The 20,446-nt window shown below is 62.5% G+C and overlaps 1 protein-coding gene across 9 annotated transcripts in view; it reads left to right on the top strand.

Moving 5' to 3' along the window:
• Nucleotides 1–17,797, top strand: part of SEPTIN9 (septin 9) — a 152,122-nt gene extending 134,325 nt beyond the window's left edge. For all 9 annotated transcript variants that reach the window (XM_039226600.1, XM_039226603.1, XM_039226601.1 and 6 more), the window contains 9 exons: nt 5,750–5,941; nt 8,370–8,498; nt 8,877–8,958; nt 9,271–9,408; nt 10,054–10,171; nt 11,041–11,136; nt 11,434–11,530; nt 14,830–14,881; nt 15,876–17,797. In XM_039226600.1, coding sequence (XP_039082531.1) covers nt 5,750–5,941; nt 8,370–8,498; nt 8,877–8,958; nt 9,271–9,408; nt 10,054–10,171; nt 11,041–11,136; nt 11,434–11,530; nt 14,830–14,881; nt 15,876–16,011 — 1,040 coding nt within the window. In that variant the 3' untranslated portion in view covers nt 16,012–17,797. The remainder of the gene's footprint in view (nt 1–5,749; nt 5,942–8,369; nt 8,499–8,876; nt 8,959–9,270; nt 9,409–10,053; nt 10,172–11,040; nt 11,137–11,433; nt 11,531–14,829; nt 14,882–15,875) is intronic.
• The last annotated feature ends 2,649 nt before the right edge of the window (nt 17,798–20,446 follow it).

The raw sequence follows: 20,446 nt of genomic DNA on the forward strand, positions 1-20,446 counted from the left end.
CCGTTGGGTGGCCGTCTAGGCAGGCATGGACCCGTGGGCCTTGCTTTCTGCCCGGGCGCTGTGGGTGGCGACTGAGCAAGGCCAGAGACCCCGGCTCTGCGAGCCCGGCACAGAGACGATGGGGTGAGGTCGGGCTGGCACGGGCGTTGTCTCCGGAGCCTGGTGCCCTGTGGCTGCCCCTCCCACCGGGAGCAGAGTCAGGCCGTGGCCCCGATAAAGCCGCCTCTGCATCTCACAGACGAGGCTGCTGCTCGGGGAGGATGGGACTCGTGGGGACTTTTCTGGGAGGCAGTACTGACGGCAGCTGCCAAGGGTGGACCCCGGGGTGCTGGCTTCCCCAGTCAGGTCGCGCCAGCCTGCTGTGTCCCGCAGACGCCCTGGAGCTGGGGCGCCGTGAGGGGCCCCAGGGGCGTCCCAGCCCGATAAGCTGCACCTGCAGCCCCCATCCCAGTTCCCTGCAGGCGACCATCAGGCATCCTTGGCCAGCCCTGGGGGAGGGGGAGAAGTTGTCACTCCCGGCTGGGCGGGGCTGGGCGGGGCCCTGCGCTTCCTTCCTGCCTCGGAGCCCTGCCACTCAGCTCCCGAGAAGGGGCCACCAGCAGGTGCCGGTGCTAAGGGAGGGGGCGGCCCCATCAGCAGCCGGGTGTCTTGGGTGCTGGGGCCTCCCCGACAAGGGAGTGGTCCGCGGGCCGGGGCTCAAGATGGGGTCCCGCGGAGAGGAATCAGCAAGATTTCCTCCTGGCTGGTCTGCCTCTCCCAGAATCGCCCTTCCTGGGAGATGCAGGGTCCCGGGGGCGCTACCCGGCCGTCCTGGGGCTGCAGGCCTCGGGCCTGAGCCTGGCACCCGGGCCTCAGCTGCCCACTGCCCTGTGGAGATGGCTGGCGGCCACTCACGGGCCCAGCAGGGCTCTTTGGAACCGGCTCCACTGAGAGCCAGTGCTTTCCGTTCTGGATATGACAGCTTTATTGAGATCGCCGTCCCCCGCCATCCGGCCGCCCACTTAGTGTCCCATCCAGTGGAGTGGCATGTGTTTCTGGCGTTGTCATCTCTGTCTGCTTCTAGAACATTTTCATCACCCTGAAAGGAAGCCTCTGCACCATAGCAATCCCTCTCCCTCCCCCGGCCCCTGCGGGGTGTGTCCGCTCCCTGCCTTCGTGGATTTGTCCGATTCTGGACGTGTCGCATAAACGGAATCATATATACGTGACCTTTTGCGACTGGCTTCTTTCACGGGGTGTGACGTTTTCAAGGGTCATCCGTGTCATAGCAGGTGGTGGGACATCACGACCTTGGGTAGTTCAGGTGCCGTTGATGTTTCACGTGTCATTTATCCATCCATGTCCTGGTGGGTGTTTTGCATATTTCTAGAGTGCCGCTCTCTGGGTTAGGAGTTAGGGGTGTCAGGGTCAGGGGGCACTCCGAGTGGAGAGCAGAGGCAGGGGCCCCGTTTTCCCAGGTGGGCAGGGTGGGGGCCCCTGGCCTGGGCCACGTGGAGCCGGGGCCTGAACCCGAGCCCCTGGCGCCTACCGAGGGGTCTGCAGAGAAGCCCCACGCCTCCCTTGGCAGCAGGATGGCCGAGGCGGCTCTTGTCCGGACCCCAGCCTTGCTGAGCGTCGGCTGACTTCTGTTGCCGGTGAGGCTGGATGCCCGAAAGAATCCGAAGCAGGGACTCAAATCCTTGGACAGCCGGGATCAGAGCAGCGCCTTTCACAGCAGCCCAAACGGGGAAACAGGCAAGGGCGCGTTGACGGATGAATGGACAAACAGAGTGTTATTCAGACGGAGAAGGGAAGGAAGGTCTCGCACCTGCTCCGTCCATGAACGAAGCCGGACGGTCCCCGGAGGAGTCGAGTTCACAGGGTCAGAAAGTCCACCAGAGGCTACTGGGGGCGCGGGGTGGGCGCTGCTGCTCGGTGGGCACCGTGTTTCCATCACGACGGTGAAAATGTTCCGTGGCCGGGTGCTGGTGACGGGCGGGTGTCACCGTGAAGGTCCCTAATGCCACCGAACCAGACACCGAAACGTGGCTTAAATGGTCAGAGCTTTATGTCCCATGTGTGTCACCACAGCAAAGGAAGTGATCAGGCTGGAGGAGAGTGTAAGCCAGTGTGTAGGGTCACCTCAGCCGGGGGCGCTCGGGCCTTCCTTCCATCGGAGAGTTCGATGGCTTGGAGAGCAGTGGGCCCTGGGCCTGGGAGCCTGGGGGAGAGCTGTTGATCCGATGCTGCCCGGAACAGGGTGAGGCTGCCCCAGGGAGCCTTCCATCCTCTGAGGAGGGGAGAGACCCAGCCTGAGGAGGGCATCACAGCTTGCCCTCTCTCTGCATCGCCTCCTCCCCCCACGAGGCAGCCAGGAACAATGAGAAAAGGCAGGTGGGTGCTGTGTGACCTTGAGTACGTTCCTTAACCCCTCTGAACCTGACTTTTCTACTTTTAAAAAATGGGGCTCCCTTTAGCTCACGAGGGCGCAGGGAGTGTCATCTGGGACACAGATGTGAAACTTAATGATCTGTGAAGAACTCCCCTTTCCTGTTAAAGCATCTCATGAGGTTTGGGTATGAAACAGAGGTTCAGGTGATGGGGCCACAGGAAAGAGAATGAGGCCCGGGCCCCGGGCAGAGGTCCCTAAAGTCACTCTGGGGACCTCAGTTTCCCCATTTGTGAAAGGAGTCGGTTGGACTAGAATTCTGTGTCGTCCAGCATTGTTACCATTTGCCACATGGTAGCTTTTTACATTTAAATTAATTAAAATTTAAATAAAATTTTAAAATTCAGTTCCTCGGTTGGCCTTCTGGCACATTTCAAGTGCTCAGAAGTCACATGTGAAAACAGTGGGCGGGTCCTCAGAAAATTAACACTACTACTGTCACGTGACATGGCCGCCCCACTTCGGGGTGCACCCAGCCCTCGAAGGGGCCCCGATGTTTGCGCCCCTGTGCTCGTAGCGGTGTTCTCCACAAGGGCTGAATCGTAGAAACACCTGGGGGGGGCCACCAAGGGGTCAGGATGTGTAGCCACACCAGGGACTCTTAGCCTTAAAAAGGAAGGAGATCCCAGGTGCGTGGGCGGCTCGGCCGGCTAAGCGTCTGATTTCAGCTCAGGTGGTGATCTCACGGTTCGTGGGTTCGAGCCCTGCGTCGGGTTCTGGGTTCATAGTGCAGAGCTTGCTTGGGATTCTGTCTCTCCTTCTGGCTGCCCCTCTCCTGCTTATGCACATGCTCTGTCTCTCTCTCTCTTTCGGTAAATGACTTAAAAAAAAAAAACAAAAGGAAGGAGATCTGACACCTATTACGGTATGAGTGAACCTTGGGGACATTATGTTAAGGGAAATCAGCCCGCCCCCTAGATTCCTCTTTATATGTGTGTGGGGGGACCCTACTGTAGCCACATTCACGGACATAGGATGGAGGCAGCCAGGGTCTGGGTTGGGGGTAGGGAGTCCGCGTTTAACGGGAGAGTTTCAGTTTTGCGAGATCGGAAAGTGTTCCGGAGATCTCCGGATCCGGGTGCGCAGCAACGAGAATGTACTTAACGGCGCCGAACCGTCTGTTTAGAAAAAAATGACTGATGGTAAATTTTATGTCACATGTATTTTACCACAGTTAAAACAATAGTCCCGGGTGGCTCCCGGGATAGACGGTGCAGGCATAGAATCTTCCATCCCGGAAGTCGTCATGGATGGCGCTGTAGGAGATGGGGGCACCACCGTGCCCCAGCCTGCGGATCGGGGCAGGCCCACCTGGGGTGGCCCACAAGGGGCCTCCCAGAGAGGAGGGGCCGGCGGGACTGGCCCCTCAGCTGTGCGCAGGCCAGACCCTTCCCTCCATCGGTGGGAAGGATGGGGCTTGGCGTGTCTTATTATTTCTCAAACAGGCCCTGGTGGGCGGGATGTTTGCTTTGTGCTGAGTTTCTGCAGTGGATGTCGGTGCCTGTGGAGGGGCCAGCAGAAGGGAGCTGCGTGGGGTTCAAGGGGCGCGGCCTTACCCCACCCCCACCCCCCCACCCCCGTGCAGCTCGGAGGCAGGCGTGGGGGGGTTGGGCAGGCCTGAAAGGAAGGGCTCCTGGCCCCTCAGGCACATGGAAGCAATTTTCGGTCACGTGGGGCGGGGCCCCAAGTCTGTCTCCAGGAAGCAGCCCCACAGCCTCACGTTCAAGGCCAGACGCAGCTCTTGTCTTTGTTTATTTAAAGATGCTGGAGCGCAGGGACAGTTTCTGAAGAGGGAGCTGAGAGGCAGATGCCTTCCGGGCGCCGCTGGGAGGGCCCCTGTCCTCACCAGGCTCCTGGGTCCCCCGGCCCAGGGGGCGGGGCGGGCAGCGTGGCCCGGGCCGTCTTCCGGGTGCTGTTGTTTGCTGGCTCCCCATCCCACACGTGGTGGGAATCACCAGGCTTGGTGTGGCTGGTGAAACGGGGAAGTTGAGCGACTGTGGATAAGCCACCCACACTCCCGGTTCTGGAATTTGTGAGCTGATCATCCTTGTTATGGAAGAGAAGTGTGCCGGGCACCCCCACCCCATGTCGGCTCCCGCTGACACCCCTGTAAAGCAGAGGTGTGGCCGCCGAGGTGCGAGCCGGCTGGGGCCACTGGGGTGTGGAGGCGGGGGTGGAAGGGGAGAGTCCGGGCACTTCCCCAGGAAGTGGAAACCGTTCCCCCGAAGCCCCCGCGGTGACCTTCTGGCCTTGGCAGCCTGTGTTGTGCTGCTTCCCAGGGCCCGGGGCCCAAGGGACAGGTCGCAACAGGCAGTGTGCTTCCTCCCTGTGAGTTAGGGGTGAGCCGGGAGACCCGCGAGGCGTCCTGGGAGGTAGGATGGCGCTGGAAGCCCCCCCCACGGGGGTTGAGGGGTGGGAAGAACCTGGCCCCGCAGAGGCCGGCCGAGGAGAGCTGTGGTCAGGGGCCTGTGCGGCTTGTCGGGGGCTGCACCGGGACACAGCCCAGGGGCTCCTGCCACACGCTGGTGGGGACCGGCTCCACCGGGTGAGTGCCCCTCACATCCCCCCTGGGTGCCTTCTGCTCATCCCTTCTCCTGGCCTCTGACCCGAGTGGGGGGACTCCTGAGGGCGGCCAGGAGAGGAAGGGGGGGGCAGGGAGGAAGGTTCTGACCTGCAAACCGCAGAAGCTGGAGCTTTTTCTGGAAGCTCTGTCCCATCTGCCCGTCTGTAGACCTCGTCCTGGCCTCTGGGGGGGGGGGGGGCACACAGGTGCTGGGCAGGGAGAAGACCCCCACCCCCGGGCCTAGTCTAGGGGTGGGGGGCAGGGAGCTGCCACGGGGCCCCGGGAGAGCCTGCTCTGTGTCCAGCCTGCTGGCAGTACCCGGGACTGAACACCTGTCGCCTGGGAGTGACAGGACTGAGGACCACAGATGCTCGTTCCCTCCTTTGGCTCACAGTTTGCCTCAAACCCTTGACTGTCTGACCGCAAGGGTCCTCAGGCTACAGCAGGTGTTGGGGCCTATTTGAGTCAGAGAAGGAGGTGGAGAGGGCCCACCTGGGTGCCCTGGGGAAGGGTGGAGGCTGGGAAGAGGAGGGCTGAGGTCAGCTCCATCCTGGAGCTGAGGGTGGAGCTCTGCAGCTCCAGGCTCCTGTGTAGGGGGGGGAGGGGGGAGTCTTTAGCTCTGCGGGTCTTTTTGGGCAACCGAGCCTCAGTTTCCCCATCTGAGAAACGAGCGTGGTGGTCAGAACCACCGGAGGATGTTAGGTGCTTTGCAGATGGCTGTGCATGACCCCCCAACACCCCCACTCTTCCCTCTGCAGCCCCTGAGGCAGCTCCCGGCTGCATTGGCGACATGGCGGATACCCCCAGAGACTCCGGGCTGAAGCAGGCGCCCGCGCCCCGGAACGAGAAGGCCCCCGCGGACTTCGGCTATGTGGGGATCGACTCCATCCTGGAGCAGATGCGCAGGAAGGCCATGAAGCAGGGCTTCGAGTTCAACATCATGGTGGTCGGTGAGCGTGCGCCCCACGCTGGGACCCAGCACTGCGGGCTGGCCCCTCGGGCTCCGGGTCTCAGTCTGCCCTCCTGCAGAATGGGTGTGGACACGCCCGGCCTGCAGGGCGCGTGTGGCGTTGTGTGTGTGTCCATGTACCTGCCAGGAGGGCCCAGCTTCACCCACGCCTCAGGGGGGCCCAGGCTCCTCCTTGTAAGAACCTGAGATCCCCGGCTGGTGCTCCTGAAGTGGGTCTCCGACCAGTGGCCTCCACCTCCTGGCAAAGCGTCACCAGGCTCAGCCCTGGGTAGGGCTGCCCCCCACATGCCCTGCAGGCCCTGGTGGCTTCCTGGTGGCCCCACGAGAACTCGATGGTCACTAGGGGAGGGGCCAGGCTTAGTGCAGCAGTGGCTGATCTCTGGTTCCCCGAAGCTGCTTGGGTCCTGTTCAGTCCCCGCAGACCCTGTGAGAGGGTGCCCTGCTTTATAGGCAGCGATGAGGCCCAGAGAGGGCATCACAAGGGCTCAGCTCACAGGGCAGAGAGGAGCTCGGTTCCTCCCCCCCACTCCTCCTTCCCCCACAGCAGGGCCCTCATCACCACCCAGACACAGCTGGGGTGGGAGGGCATCTGTTGGGGGCTCTGCAGACCCAGGGTAAGAATCCCACCTTTGCCCCGACTAAGCTGCATGGTGCTTCCTGTCTTCCCCAGGGCTTCTCCCTGCCTCAATTTTTCTCATCCATAAAATGGGATGATCCTGACCCCAAAGAGCTGGGAGGACCAAGTCAGTTAATAATAACGCGTGTGGCCCCTACGTGGTCACGGACGCTCGAGAAGTAATAGCGGTGATGGTGACACTAGTAATAACGGTTTCCACCTTATTTTTTAATTAAAAACATTGTTTTAATGTTTATTCATTTTTGAGACACAGAGAGAGACAGCACAAGCAGGGGTGGGTCAGAGAGAGAGGGAGACACAGAACCCGAAGCAGGCTCCAGGCTCCGAGCCGTCAGCACAGAGCCCGACATGGGGCTCGAACTCATGAACTGTGGGATCATGACCTGAGCCAAAGTCGGATGCTCAACCGACTGAGCCACCCAGGCGCCCTGGTTTAAGCTGTAAAGTTCCCATCAGCATCTCCCAGATGCAGGCGCCATGGCCAGCACGTTTGATGTCACTCTGCATGTGAGCTTGGCAGGGACATAGACAGGTGGGCCGTGGGGGAGATGGACGGGAGGGCCGATCCCTGGCCTGCTGAACAGCTTCGCCCAGGGATTCCTGACCTCAGCCTCCAGCATCCTGGGAGCCCACGCTTTTCCTTGCAAGATTATCAAAGTCGGATAATTGGTGTAATTTAATTTTTTGAATATATTAGTGACCATGGCCTCAGGCAGCTCAGGGAAGGGATAAAGTGATGGGGGTCCAAGGGTGGGTCTTGTGTGCGCACGCACCTGTGAGGTGTGCCGGGCGCTCAGTAGGCACCCTGTAAGCAGCAGCGCCTGGTCCCTGTGGGAACCCCCAGTCACAATGGGGTCCTGGAGCCAGGCTGCTGGTTCCGGTCCCCACGCTGGGCTCGGGGCCTGTTTTCTTCTCATCAGATGGGAGGGTGACAGCACCGGGTGCGGGATGCTGAGGGTTACACGGACACACTTAGGACGGCGCCAGTGCCCAGCGAGGGCTCTGTGAGCGGGACCTTCGGGGTCTCAGCAGCAGCAACAAGGGCAGCCCTGGATTCTGCCAGTTGTGAGCAGTAGGGACCGTCCCTCCACCGCTGTCTCCAGCCCCCTCCCCCGTCTTCGCTGCTGCGGTAAGAGGGGACTCAAGGCACACACAGCAAGGCCAGGAGTGCTTCTGGGGCTCAGGTGCCTGGAACCACATGGGGGGGGCAGCCGGATGCCCTGGGGGCTCCCCGGCCAGCCAGCCTCTCAGCTGCAGGGTCTGTTGTGTGGGCACTGGCCCGTGGCCGTCTCTGCTCTCAGCAGTGAGACACAGCTGCCATCGTCTGCCCACCCTCCCCACCCCCGCCCTAGGAGCCGCCGACCCAGTGGCTTTTCAGCAAGCCCAGCGGTCACTCGGCTGCAGGCTCCGTATGCTGAGCGTGCCACCCTTCCAACCCAGATGGAAGCCGGGCCCTGGGGTCCTTGGACCAGAACCCTGGAGCATGGGTGGCGTAGCCGTGGTTGCAGAGCCTCTGCCCTGCGGTCCTGGGGCTCCAAGTGTGAAGAGAGCAGAAGTGGGGGGCCCAGCCCCCCAGCTAGTCCCCCTGCCCCCCGTGCCATTCTGCATCATGACTCCTGCTGGTTCTCTGGGACCCTGCTCTGCTACGAGCCACCCACCATGGGCACCAGGCCACTATCTGGGCACCTCGGCCCTTCCTCCTGACCTGGGGCCCCCACTGAGGAGTGCTGGGGGAGCAGGCCCTGCTGATTGGCTCCTGTCCTCTCCCCAGGGCAGAGTGGCTTGGGAAAGTCCACCTTAATCAACACCCTCTTCAAATCCAAAATCAGCCGGAAGTCCGTGCAGCCCACCTCGGAGGAGCGCATCCCCAAGACCATTGAGATCAAGTCCATCACACACGGTGAGCATGGGGGTCCGGGGATGTCGATGTTGGGTCCCCTGAGCCGGGCGTGTTGAAAGCCTGGGTCAGGGATGCTCTCCGGGACCACTGCGGGCCTGCGTCGGATGGAGCCTCCCTTGGAAACAACTGCGTGTCCCACCAGATACCGTGGGCAGGGGCCTCCCAGGGTGACTGTCGCTGGCCCCTGCTGGGCTCCGCCCCTGGAGGCTGTCATCTCCCTGGCGTCACCTGGGGTGTCCCCACTGGTCACCACCCTTGGGCAGCCCATATAGGCCCCAGGGTAGGACAGGTCAGGTCCCTAGTGGGCGGGACCCACGGGGTATCTGTAGGCGTCCGGGGTCTCCCCCTGAGCTCGGTGGGCGCTGTGATTCTGTGCAGATATTGAGGAGAAGGGCGTCCGCATGAAGCTGACGGTCATCGACACGCCAGGGTTCGGGGACCACATCAACAATGAGAACTGGTGAGGACCTGCGGGGCCTCTCCTCCTGGGAGAGGAGCGCCGTCCTTGGGCCTGGCCTGCGGCTGCTACACCCTCAGGGGCCCCAGATCCTGAGAGTCTTGCCCTCCCTCCACTACCCCCTGCGGCCACAGGTCCGCGTGGAGGCCGGTTTGGTCTCTGCTGAGAAAGCCCAGCACCCCCTGGCCCTTGTACCAGAAGATGGCCTACTGGGCTGGGATTCGGGGAACTAGGGGCCTGCCGCGGGGGCCTGGGCGGGGCCTGGGCGGGGCCTGGGCAGGCACCAGTGCCCCCTGACGGGAGCCTCTCATGCAGCTGGCAACCTATCATGAAGTTCATCAACGACCAGTATGAGAAATACCTGCAAGAGGAGGTCAACATTAACCGGAAGAAGCGAATCCCAGACACACGCGTGCACTGCTGCCTGTACTTCATCCCTGCCACCGGCCACTCGTACGTCCCACGCGGGCCCCCATCCCGGCCCCCCTCCCCCGGTCCTGTGAGATTGGGGGTTTCTTTGCTGTCCCAATTCAGACCCCCACGCCCTGTCTGTGGCTGCTCTGTTCCAGGGTGGGAGGGAATGTGCCCGCCATTCGGGACCCTGCGAAGCTGCCGCCACGCTGGCCGAGAGCAGGTGTCTGGTCAGGGGCGACGGGGGGCGGGAGGGGAGGGTAAAGCTGAGCTTATGTCCGACTGTGGCAGGCTGGAGCCAGGGAGTGAGGTTCTGGGCGGTTCTGCCCTGGATGGCAGCCGGCTGCGTGAGCCCAGAGCTGCTGGGTCCTTCCTCCGTTTCTGCCTCCCGAGCGAAGCCCCACGGCCACCAGAGCAATGACTGCCCCAGCCGCCCCTCTCTGGGACGACACCTCGCCCAGGACGATGCTCAGAGCTGCTCTCCTCCCCAGCCTGCTCCTGTCCGGCATCAGGGGAGGCCTCTTCCTTTTCCCCGTCCCTCACTCGAGGCTCGGCTGGCACTGAGCCTGTGGCTTTGGCCTTGTCGGCATGTCCCCGCCTGGGAGCCGGCCGCCGTACCTCTCGCGTCCTGTGCCCGTCCTTTCGGCCCCCGCCAGCCAAACACGCATCCGGGCCCTTCTCTTCCAGCCTCAGGCCCTTGGACATCGAGTTCATGAAGCGCCTCAGCAAAGTAGTGAACATTGTCCCCGTCATCGCCAAGGCCGACACACTGACCCTGGAGGAGAGGATCTACTTCAAACAGCGGGTAGGTAGCTCCGCCTTCCTCCAGCCCCCAGCCCCCTCCTCGTGGGGGACTGAGGCCGCCGTGGGGCGGGGAGGGGGGCATCAGACACCACATGCCAGGCTTTTCTTGAAAAAGGAGGTCCAAGAGGGGTGGCCTCCTGCACGGGGACAGGTGGCCGCGTCTTCCCCGCCATGGCCCCATTTCCTCGCAGGGTCCCGCGTCAGAACCAGCTGAGAACACAGGCGCCCGAGCCCCGCAGAGCCGCCACCCCTGTGGGCACAAGCAGGGGGCCCTTCAGTGTATCCCACTGGCTCCACAGGCCCCGATGCTGGGGACTTTCCCAGCATGCTTAGGGAGGGATGGTCTCTGCTGTGGGTGCGCAGCTGGGGAGAGCGAGGGGAAAGCCCCAAAGCCCCTGAAGCTGCTGACAGGTGTGGTCTGTGCTTAGGGCAGAAATGACGGCTGTGCGCTGGAATGTCGTGTGCGGTGAGTGGCCGGAGCCGCAAAGGGGATGATGGTTTGGGCACAGCCGGGTGCACCCTAGCTGCGGAGGGCCCGTGCAGCTCCCGGGACCTGCAGCGACAGAGGGTGTCCGGGTGCAGCTCGAGGGAGGACTCGGCACCCCTGAGCTGCTGTCTCCGGGCTGCGGTGGGCTGGAGAGGGAAGACGGGAGGCGCGTGGGAGCAGCGACCGCATCCCTCCTGGCAGGCAGGCCTGCAGCTGCCCCTCTCCACTCAGGAGGCACCAGAACTGGAGTGGCAGGGTCTCCTGCCCTTGACCCCAGGCCGGGGCTCCTCACTTTCTGGAGCTCACAGCGTGGGCAGGTACTAGCGGGTCAGTCCAGCACGCTGTGTGGACGGCGCCCACATCTCTCCCCTCCGGATCCCCAGATCACCGCGGACCTGCTGTCCAATGGCATCGACGTGTACCCCCAGAAGGAGTTCGATGAAGACTCAGAAGACCGGCTGGTGAACGAGAAGTTCCGGGTGGGTGTGCTGGCCTGATGCCCTTCCCAGGGGCCCCTCGGCTCCTGCCAAAGGACACGGCGGCGTCTTCCAGGCCTGTCCAGGGCGACTGGGGAAATGGGTGGGATGGCCTTGAGCCATGAGAACGTAGTCTCTGGGCCGGAACGGGTCAGAGCCCACGTGTTCGCATGTGGCTCTCTCGGGCCAAGGGCCTAGGTGGTGGGGGGCCCCGGGCTCAGGGCCACTCCCCCCAGGGGCCTCGGGGGTGGACTGACCTCTGCACACACACGTGACCAGTGCTGCCCATCCCCCCCACAGGAGATGATCCCGTTCGCGGTGGTGGGCAGTGACCACGAGTACCAGGTGAACGGGAAGAGGATCCTCGGAAGGAAAACCAAGTGGGGCACCATTGAAGGTACTGGCCAAGCCGCTGCCTGGGGCCTCCGGGCCAATCAGAAAACCAAAGCTGCCCCTGCTGGCCTAAAGCTTGCGCACCGAGGCCCGAGCTCTGTGCTCTGGGGACCGCATCTGTTGCTTTGCCCCACTCAGTCTCAGGGGAAGGGGGGAGCAGCTAGTGGCTGGTCCAGGGCCCCTGGCCATTCACTGATGGAGCCGCGCCTCCATCCCGATTGCCCACAGGGCAGGGGGATGCCCAGAGACGAAGGGATCTATGGTCCCATGGAGTTCTGGGTCCTGGGGCTGCCGATTCAGAGGTGTGCTGTGTGCCCCTGGACAAACTGCTGCACCTCTCTGGCCTGGCACCTGCCTGGGCTTCTGGCTCCATCCAGCGCCAAGGACCAGGCAGCCCCCCCTTGCTGAAGTCCCCAGGACCCCCACATCTCAGAGTCCCGGGACGGTTGTAACAAATTAGCACAGACGGGGCGTCTTAAAACAGAAACTCACTCCTGGCTCTGGAGGTCAGGGGTCAAGGATGTCAGCAGGGCTGGTTCCTTGTAGACGCCCTGAGGGAGGACGTGCCCAGGGCCTCCCTCCCGTGGCTGCCAGCCACCCTGTGCGTCCCTTGGTGTGCCCAGTCTCTGCTCTGCCTCCAGCCCTCTGACCATATCCGTCTTTCCATCTTCTCAGAAGGCCCCTGGCCGTTGCTAGTGTTGCCCGAAATCCAAGCGATCGCGTCTTCGGTTCTTTACCCCAGTTACATCTTCAGATGCCCTTTCCGCTAAGTTCTGACTCACAAGTGTCTGCGGGGTTCGGGGGGCCACGAGGGGCACGGTGTAACCCACTCAGGTGGTAACACCCCAGGTGGGCTGTATCTGGGCATTTCTTCGCCATCCGCTCTGTTCCCTCCTCGTGCTTCAGAACAGAGCAGGGAGAAAGGACCGACTGAAATGGGCCACTTGTTCCTGGAGCCCGTGGCTGAGGTCCCAGCATCAGCCATTCCCGCACCTGTCGCCCTGTGACGTGGGCAAGCCCCTTACCCCCTATGGCCTCAGTTCCACCATCCTTGAAGTGAGTACCGTGGGCCGAGACTTTAGTAAAACAGGAAAATGTCGCCAAGACTTTGGAGCTTTAGGGGCAGCAAATGCTCTAAGAAAGTGATCACTGAAAACCACCGGTCGGCGGGCGCACTGTGCCTTCGTCGTCGTGCTGCGAGCTCAGAGCCCCCGGGGGTGTCCCCGGCCCCTCCTGCAGAGAGGCCCAGGCTGTGGGACCCACCGGTCCACCCTGCGCCGCCAAGCCTGGGGGCGGGGGGCAGGGAGCGGGGCCGGGAGAGGCATGCAGCCCTTCCCCAGGCGCCCCCTGGGTGCTGGCGGGTTTGGTGCAGGGTGGTGTGTTCTAAACCAGCCTCTGCCTGGGTGTCCTCCGGCGTCTGCCGGATCGGCCTTTGCGCAGCTGCCCCCCGCCTAAGGGTCTGGACCCCGGATGTGTCTCTGGGGGCCGCTCACGTCCATGTCCCACGTGACACTCTCTCAGCCAGGCTTTGCCTGGGCTCGTCCTGCCTCGGCCCCTTCTCATCCTGAAATGTTGCCCCTTAGGATCCTTTTGTCACAGGTGCATGTCTTTTGGAGGGTGGTGAGGTGTCAGACGAGAAAGGCCAGCGGGGACCCCCTCCCCTCCCAGAGGGTTGAGGGCAGCCCAGTGATGGGCACGCCTCTGCTGCCCCCTGGTGGCCAGCTCGGGCTGCAGGAATTGTGGGGCAGGTCCTGCTTCCGGCTCCCGGGTCCGCGAGTCTGTATTCCGGGACCTGTGTGCGGCTGCACCTGCTCACCTTGAGACTGTTGGGAAACGGTCCCATAGCACCTTGTAAGGACTGGGGTGGGGGTGAGTCTCCTTCCCAAGGAACCTGGAGGAAGTTGGTGCCTCATCTCTGACTGTAGAACCTCCAGAACACTGACGGCCTCTTCCTCCCCGACTTTGTGCGCTGGTGACCACCCAGAGGACTGGCCGCTCTGTGCTCGCCCCCGGCAGGCGTGGCGATTAAGCCCTTCCGCCTCGTTCTTGCCCAGTCTGCCCCATCCCTGGTTCTGTTTCTTTGCTCTTCCCTCCAACTTGCCGTTCGCCCTCCTGAGATATTTTACCCATCCTCGGAAACTGCCCGAAGTGTCCTCAGGAGGAAGGAGGGTGTAATAAAGCACACTGTTAGCTCATCCAGTCCTCTCGTGTCCCTGAGGTGGGTGACATTTTATCCCCACTTTACAGAGGAGGAAACTGAGGGTCAGAGAGGCCAGAGAACTTCCCCAAGCCAGGAAGCAGCTGCCACAGGCTCACATCCCTGACTTCAGGGCTCTGTCCTTCCCACCAGCACTCACTGCTTCTCCACATTAGGTGGCAGTGCTGCGTGAGAGTCCGTCACCAGAAGGTTCTAGTGTGGGCACGTTAGGGGGAGGAGGGCAGAATCCAGGCAAGAGACAACGGGAATAAAATCCAGAAAGCTTGGTAAGGGGGAGGCCCCTGGGGGTTTTGTGCCCTGGTCCTGCCTGCCGGCTTGTGGGGGACCGGGACAGACTCGTGCCCACAGAGGAGCCACAGCATAGCTCGCGGGGCGTGTGAAGATGGGGTTAAATGTGCAGGCTGGGCACCTGCTGGCGTTCCAGCTGACCCCTGCGCCCCCCGCCCTCAGTGCAGACGGCGCCCCTCACCGCTCCGCCGAAAGGTCTGCTGGTGCATGATCGTTACACACGCACGTCCTGCGTGCAGCTCCGTCCATCAGCTTCAGCCCCAAGCTGCCACCGGGGTGGGGGGAACTAGAGGCCCCCCCTGCCCCGCCTTCCCCCTCTGTGTGTCGCCGGGCAGTGTGGGGGTTCAGCTTTGCTGGTCCTGAGCTTGATGTAAATGGTGACGCATGGTAGGTGCCTCTGCATCTTGTGTGCACATGTGGGAAGATGCCCAGTGGCCCATGTGGGCCACTTCCTCTTTAAAGTCCCAGCCTGAATTCCGGCCTTGCTCAGTTCCCGCCCTCCTCCCCCGGGGTTCCCGCCCTCCCCCAGACCTCCCTGGTCCCCAGAGAGGGGCAGCGGCCTGCCTTACTGGAGCCCTCTCCCCGCCGCTGCCCAGCTGGGCTCCTGTGCTGTGTCCCTGCTAGACAGACCCTCTGGCCGCCAGGGGCCCGGGCGGGCCCCCCACAGTGGCATCCGGGGAGCCCGGTGCCTTCCAGCTGCCCCTGCGCCCACCTGCCCAGCCTCCTCTGGGCACCAGGGTCTACTTGGGGGAGGGGCTTCCAGTGACGCTAAAGCCCCTTTTGTCTTTTCTCCTCAGTTGAGAACACCACCCACTGTGAGTTTGCCTACCTGCGGGACCTCCTCATCAGGTGAGAGGGGGCTGTGGGGTGTTGGCCTTGACCCCGTGAAGACCCCCCAGAAGGCCCTAAATCAGGAGCATGGACTGTATGGGGAGCAGGCGGGGGTCCCGGCCAGCAGCTAGCGCCTCCTCCGCCAGGGGGAACTTGGAAGCCCGTTGTCAAAAACAGCTCCGTGGAAGTGAAGCAGGAAGTAAAAACCCTTCTTAATCTGTATAAGATCCCAGGGACGGGAAGGGCCAGGTTCTGATCGCTGCTGCCGAAGCCCGTTGGATTCAGGGCTGGGGTGGAGGGTGAGGGTTCTTATGTGCCGGGCACCGGGGTGGTGTCCCTGCTGCCATCCCAGGGCCCCCGGGCCCCACCGCTCTGGCCTAGCAGAGGCTTCTCCTGGCCCCAGAGTAGCCCCCTCGGCCCACTGAGAGGGCGCTGGGCCTGGGCCTGGGCAGGAGACTGGAGAGGGCGGGGCTCCCACTGTGGCTTTTGGGGCCACAGGTTAGGGGTGGGGGCGTGGCTTCCAGGAGTGACCCCACCGCGTTGGAGAGCCTGGCGGCGAAAGACCGCTACCGTGAGCCCTTCTGACCCCCCCTCCCGTCTCTCCTGTCGGGCTGTGGGCGGAGGAGAACCTGAGCGCAGGACTGTAGGGTCGATCTGCCCTCCAGCTCGGGCCACACCCCCCGACCTGCGGTCCCCCACCGGCCCCTGGCCTGGTGCTTCTGGGTGGCAGCAAGGTCATGCCAGCCCTGTCCCCGCTGAGTGTGCACCCAGCCCCATCCCTGGACTGGCCACAGGCTCAGGCTTGACACGGAGAGAGACAAACGCATTAGAGCACGCGTGTGCCCGGAGGGTCTGGGTTGCCATGGAAACTGCCCTGGATGGGCTTGGAGAGCCTAGTGGGGCAGGCAGTGGGGAGTCCTGGATCAGACCGTGCAGGACCAGTCCCCGCCCCCTCGCCCTGCCCCCACGGCCTGCCCTGTGACCTGCCTGTGCCCCCCCCCCGCCCCCCCAGGACGCACATGCAGAATATCAAGGATATCACCAGCACCATCCACTTCGAAGCATACCGGGTGAGGCGTCTGCACGAGGGCAGCAGCGCCATGTCCAACGGCGTCGAGGAGAAGGGGCCGGAAGCCCAGGAGATGTAGACCCACCCTGCCCCCCACCCCCCATCCTTTCCGTCACCACCCCCAGCCCCGCCCACATGCCCCACTTTATTTTATATCATTTTCTCCATTTGTCATCGGTCTCCGCCCCTTTACACTCTGCCAAGTAACAAGGTAACGCGTACCCTCCCGAGCGGGTTCCTCGTTAGCTGCTGACTGTGGGGCCCGGAGCGGGGGGGGCTGCCCCGCAGCCAAGAGGAGCAGGCGAGGACCCGCCGATTCACCCCAACCCCCCACCCCAGGCCCAGGTCCTGGTCCGTGCGTGGTGGCGGAGTGCGGCCGCCGGCCTGGTGACCTGGAAACCCTTCCTGCCCCCTCCTCCCTCCGCGGCCCAGGCCATAAGTCAGACAGCCCCTCGCCCTCGCCCTCACCCTCACCCTCACCCCGCCCAAGGGCAGAATAGTCAATTCTGTGAGGCCCGAGTTGCCAGTTGCTTAGACACCGGGAGGCCCGTTGGCGGCCGCCCACCCCCCTGCCCGCCCGTCCCGGAGCAGAAAGTGCCTTTATCTCAGCCGTCCACGAGCCAGCGCTGCGCCCCCCCCCCCAAACCGTCCCTCCACTGCAACCCAGGGCAGGTCGGGGAGAGACAGACGAGTCTTCATCTCTCCATTGTCCCCTCCCCAGCCCCCCAGGATCTGATCATTCAAAGGAAGGAACAGGATGCACCCCCCCCGCCCCCAGCGCACCCTCACAATGTCTGAGAAGGCCCGAGCAAGTGAATCTGGTGGAGATGCTGAGGGAGGCCGAGGCTGGGCCCATGCAGAGAGGCCCGAGTGGTCCCCGGGCCTTGCCCTGCACCGCCCCGTCTGGCTGGAGAGAGAGAGAGAGAGAGAGAGAGAGAGTGTGTGTGTGTGTGTGTGTGTGTGTGTGTCTTTCTGTTTTGACACCTCTTTGGCCCAAGAGGCTCTGGTTAAATTCCGTGCGGGTGGTCACCCCAATACACATCCAGCCCTCCTGCCCCGGGCCTTGCTGACACCATGACCCCCAGAGGTGGGGGCCAGGCTTTTGTTGCCCTAAGTGTCCCTGGGCTCCTGGGAGCCCATCGTAAAGATCCTCCCCCCCCCCCCCCCCCCCCCCCCCCCCGAGGACAGGAGTCAGAGGTGCACAGCCCATCATCAGGCTGCAGAACAGGTTTTCACAAGGGTGGCCCGGCTGGTGTCTGCTGTCCCTGCCCCCTCACCCTGTCCCCACGGGGCCACCAGCAGGCGCCGCGCACAGCAGATCCCAGCATGGGGTCCGGCTCAGGTCGAGGAGATGAGACACAGGTGAGGTACACGTCTGTCCGCATGCCCCAGGCTGGCTTCTTGCAGCCGATGAGAAAAGTCGCAGGAGGAAGGGGAATGCGGACATTGCTGTGCAGAGGTGTGTGTGTGTGTGTGTGTGTGTGTGTGTGTGTGTGTGCACGCGCGCGCCCGCGCACCATGTCCCATATTCACCCCCCACCGTAGATAGGAAGGACCCCTTAGTGAAACCGTTTACTTGCCGACTTGCCATGTTTTTGCCAAAAACCCAGATCCACGATTTCGAAGGAAACCTCCACCTTCAGCGTCGGGGCCCCGGGGCGTGGGGCGGCCTCTGCGCGGGGCACGGCCTTGGGGTGGCTTTCTGCTTTCCTTCTCTGTAGCCAGATTTTGAAAAATGGTGTTTCACTGGGCTCCGTCCCACAGTGGCCTTTCGCTCTGTGCCTCCTGAGAAATTCGTCTTTTTGTATAAATAACAAAGTGTTGAAAATGTATTTCCTGAAATAAATGTTCCAAATGCAAACCTGGAAAGGGTTTTTTTCTTTCTCTTCCTGACCCCAGGGACACAGGTGCCCTTTGAGAGGAAGATGACCTTGAGGTTGCTGGGACCATTCAGTCTCTTGATGGGGAAACTGGTTTCAGGGGATTTAGAAGCACCTGCTGGTGAAGGGCAGAGTTCTCCTAATTTCATCATTTAGGGAGGCTTTGGAGGTTTCCATGGGGCACCCAGGGGGCTCAGTTGGTTGAGCGTCCGACTTCAGCTCAGGTCGTGATCTCGCAGTTCGTGAGTTCTAGCCCCGTGTCGGGCTCTGCTGACAGCTCAGAGCCTGGAGCCTGTTTCGGATTCTGTCTCCCTCTCTGCCTCCCCTCTGCTCGCACTTGTCTCTCCTTCTCTCAAAATTAAATAAATATTAAAAAGAAAGGTTTCCACGGGGCGGCACTGCAAGCCGCTTCTCTCGCTGTGTTGCTGGTAATGAAGTATTTCTTTTTCAAGTTCATCTTCTCAGATTGAACCCTATGAACTGGTCTGTATTTGATAATAATTTTGTACCAGTGAACTTTCTGGAGAGCATGGGCCCAGGTAGACGGTTCAGGAGGCTTCTGTGGGGGAATCTCTGCACACCCCTGAAGGCCTGGGAGGGTGCTTCTCTGCACACCCCCGCAGGCGAGGGGAGGGCGCCTCTGCACATCACAAAGCACCACACACCAGGCAGCCTAATTAGAACAGAAATCGGTTCTCTCGAATCCTGGAAGCCAGAAGCCCAAGATCGAGGTGTCCAGGCCCTGCTTCCTCTGGCCTGCTGTGCCCCTCTCCTCCCCGCCTCTTCTAAGGCACTCCTGTGGGATTTCGGGCGCAGCCTAATCCGCAATGACTTCAGCTCATCCTTCCCTTAATTACACCTGCACTGACCCTGTTTCCTAATAAGGCCACGTTCTGAGATTCTAACAGGACGTGGCTTTGTGGGGGTTGCTGTGCAGCCCATGGCACCCCCTCTGCCCTCCGTCCCCAGGCCTCAGGGACAAGGTGGCGGCAGAGGTGGGAAGCTAAAGTCCCCGCATTACGACTGATGATTTGGGTCCAAGGTATGCCCCCCCCCCCCCCCCCCCACACCAGCCAAGATGTCAGGATTATCCTCTGTCGGCCTGGTGGGCTCCTTTCGCAAAACGGATTTTATCTCCAAAGGAATCAACAGGCACGTTGATGAATCAGTGGTCACGTGGGGCCTCTGCTTCCGGGATCCTGAGGTCCGTCACTGGCTGCGATGTCTGCTGTGGACGCCAGAGAGGAGAGGTCAGTCCAGGTGCGGGGGCCGCCAGGCCCAGCCCTTCGGGCTCTGACCGGTTTGTTCTTGAGGGTTCCTTGACCCTGAAGCAGCCCCCTCCCTCCTCCAGACGCATTTTCCCCCCTGCTGGGACATCCTGGCCCGGCAGCTGCTGTCTCTGGGCCGGACCGACTCCAGGGCCCAGCTCCTTCTCCCAGCCTGGGTCTCAGTTCAGGAATCGGGCTCCTCGCCCCCGGGGGGCCTGCTCACCACGTCTGGCCAGCTCTCTGACCCTTGCCCTAAGGGCACCCCAAGCCAGCCCGCTGGTGTCTGCCCACAGGGATGGGGGCTCTCCTTCCCTCCCCCAACCCAGCGAATCCCCTGCTGTAGATCAGGAAACTGTCCCAGTTTCCCAGGGACGCAGGAGTCTCAGTGCTAAAACCGCAAGGGAGGTCCTGGGCGAGCTGGCGAGTTGCTCACCCTGGCCGACCCCCCGACCCTCCCCCCTGCTCAGGCCCCTGGTCCCAGACTCCTTGGCCCAAGGGTTCCTAAGCAGCTGCAAGGTGCGGGCTGTTGCCAGGACATCCCAGGGAGGCCCCAAGGACCAGCTGAAGCGAGGCGCCGGCTCTGAGCCCTGCGAGGGCGCGGGTGCCCCCAGGGCGCTGTGGCCCCCGGGTGTCCTGTGCTCACACCTTCCCTGCTCGGGGCTGCAGGGCTGGAACAAGCCAGAAAATGATTAAACCAACAGGCAATTTGGAGGCTTTTCCAGGCCTTGCCTTGTGTGTGTCATTGCATCCGATGGGGACCCGTAGCCGGCGGGCTCCATCCGGAAGAAACCAGGTGGAAATCAGGTGACTAAGGGGTCTCCTTCGGATCTGTATTTATGGATGTGCTCCCTGCCCTTTTAAACCTTACTTTCTGACTACAAAGGAGCCTATTCGATGCAGACAATGTGGAAAATGCCAGAAGCGAAAATACAGCCACAAAGAAATGAAAAGTGCCACCATCCCCCTCCCTAGTGCCAACTGAGGGGGCGGGAGGGGGAGAGAGGGGGGGTGGGGGGAGGCTGGCGCAGTTCGGAGCGTTACTGTTCTGTGCTTTGCCTGGTATCCTGCCTGTTTGGATTTGGGGGCACCTGGGGTTTGGGGTGGTGGGGAGAGGAAGTTGGGGGGCGGGAGGGAGGATGAAAGCCATGCAGACTTCTGGGCTAGACCCCAGTGGGCACGGCTGAGGGGTTTCGGGGTGTCAGGTACCACCCTGCACGGGTCCCCAGCCCCCACGCATCCCTGGCAGGTGGACACCCCCTCTCTGACCCAGCAGGGGGCCCGGGTGAGGCTGCCTTGTCCAGGCAGGAGCCCCCTGGCCCCCGCCCTGCCCGCCCCCCCCCCCCCCCCCCCCCCCCCCCCCCCCCCC

This window comes from Hyaena hyaena, unplaced genomic scaffold (genome assembly GCF_003009895.1).
Source record: "Hyaena hyaena isolate Hyena2069 unplaced genomic scaffold, ASM300989v1 scaffold_21, whole genome shotgun sequence".
Lineage (NCBI taxonomy): Eukaryota > Metazoa > Chordata > Mammalia > Carnivora > Hyaenidae > Hyaena > Hyaena hyaena.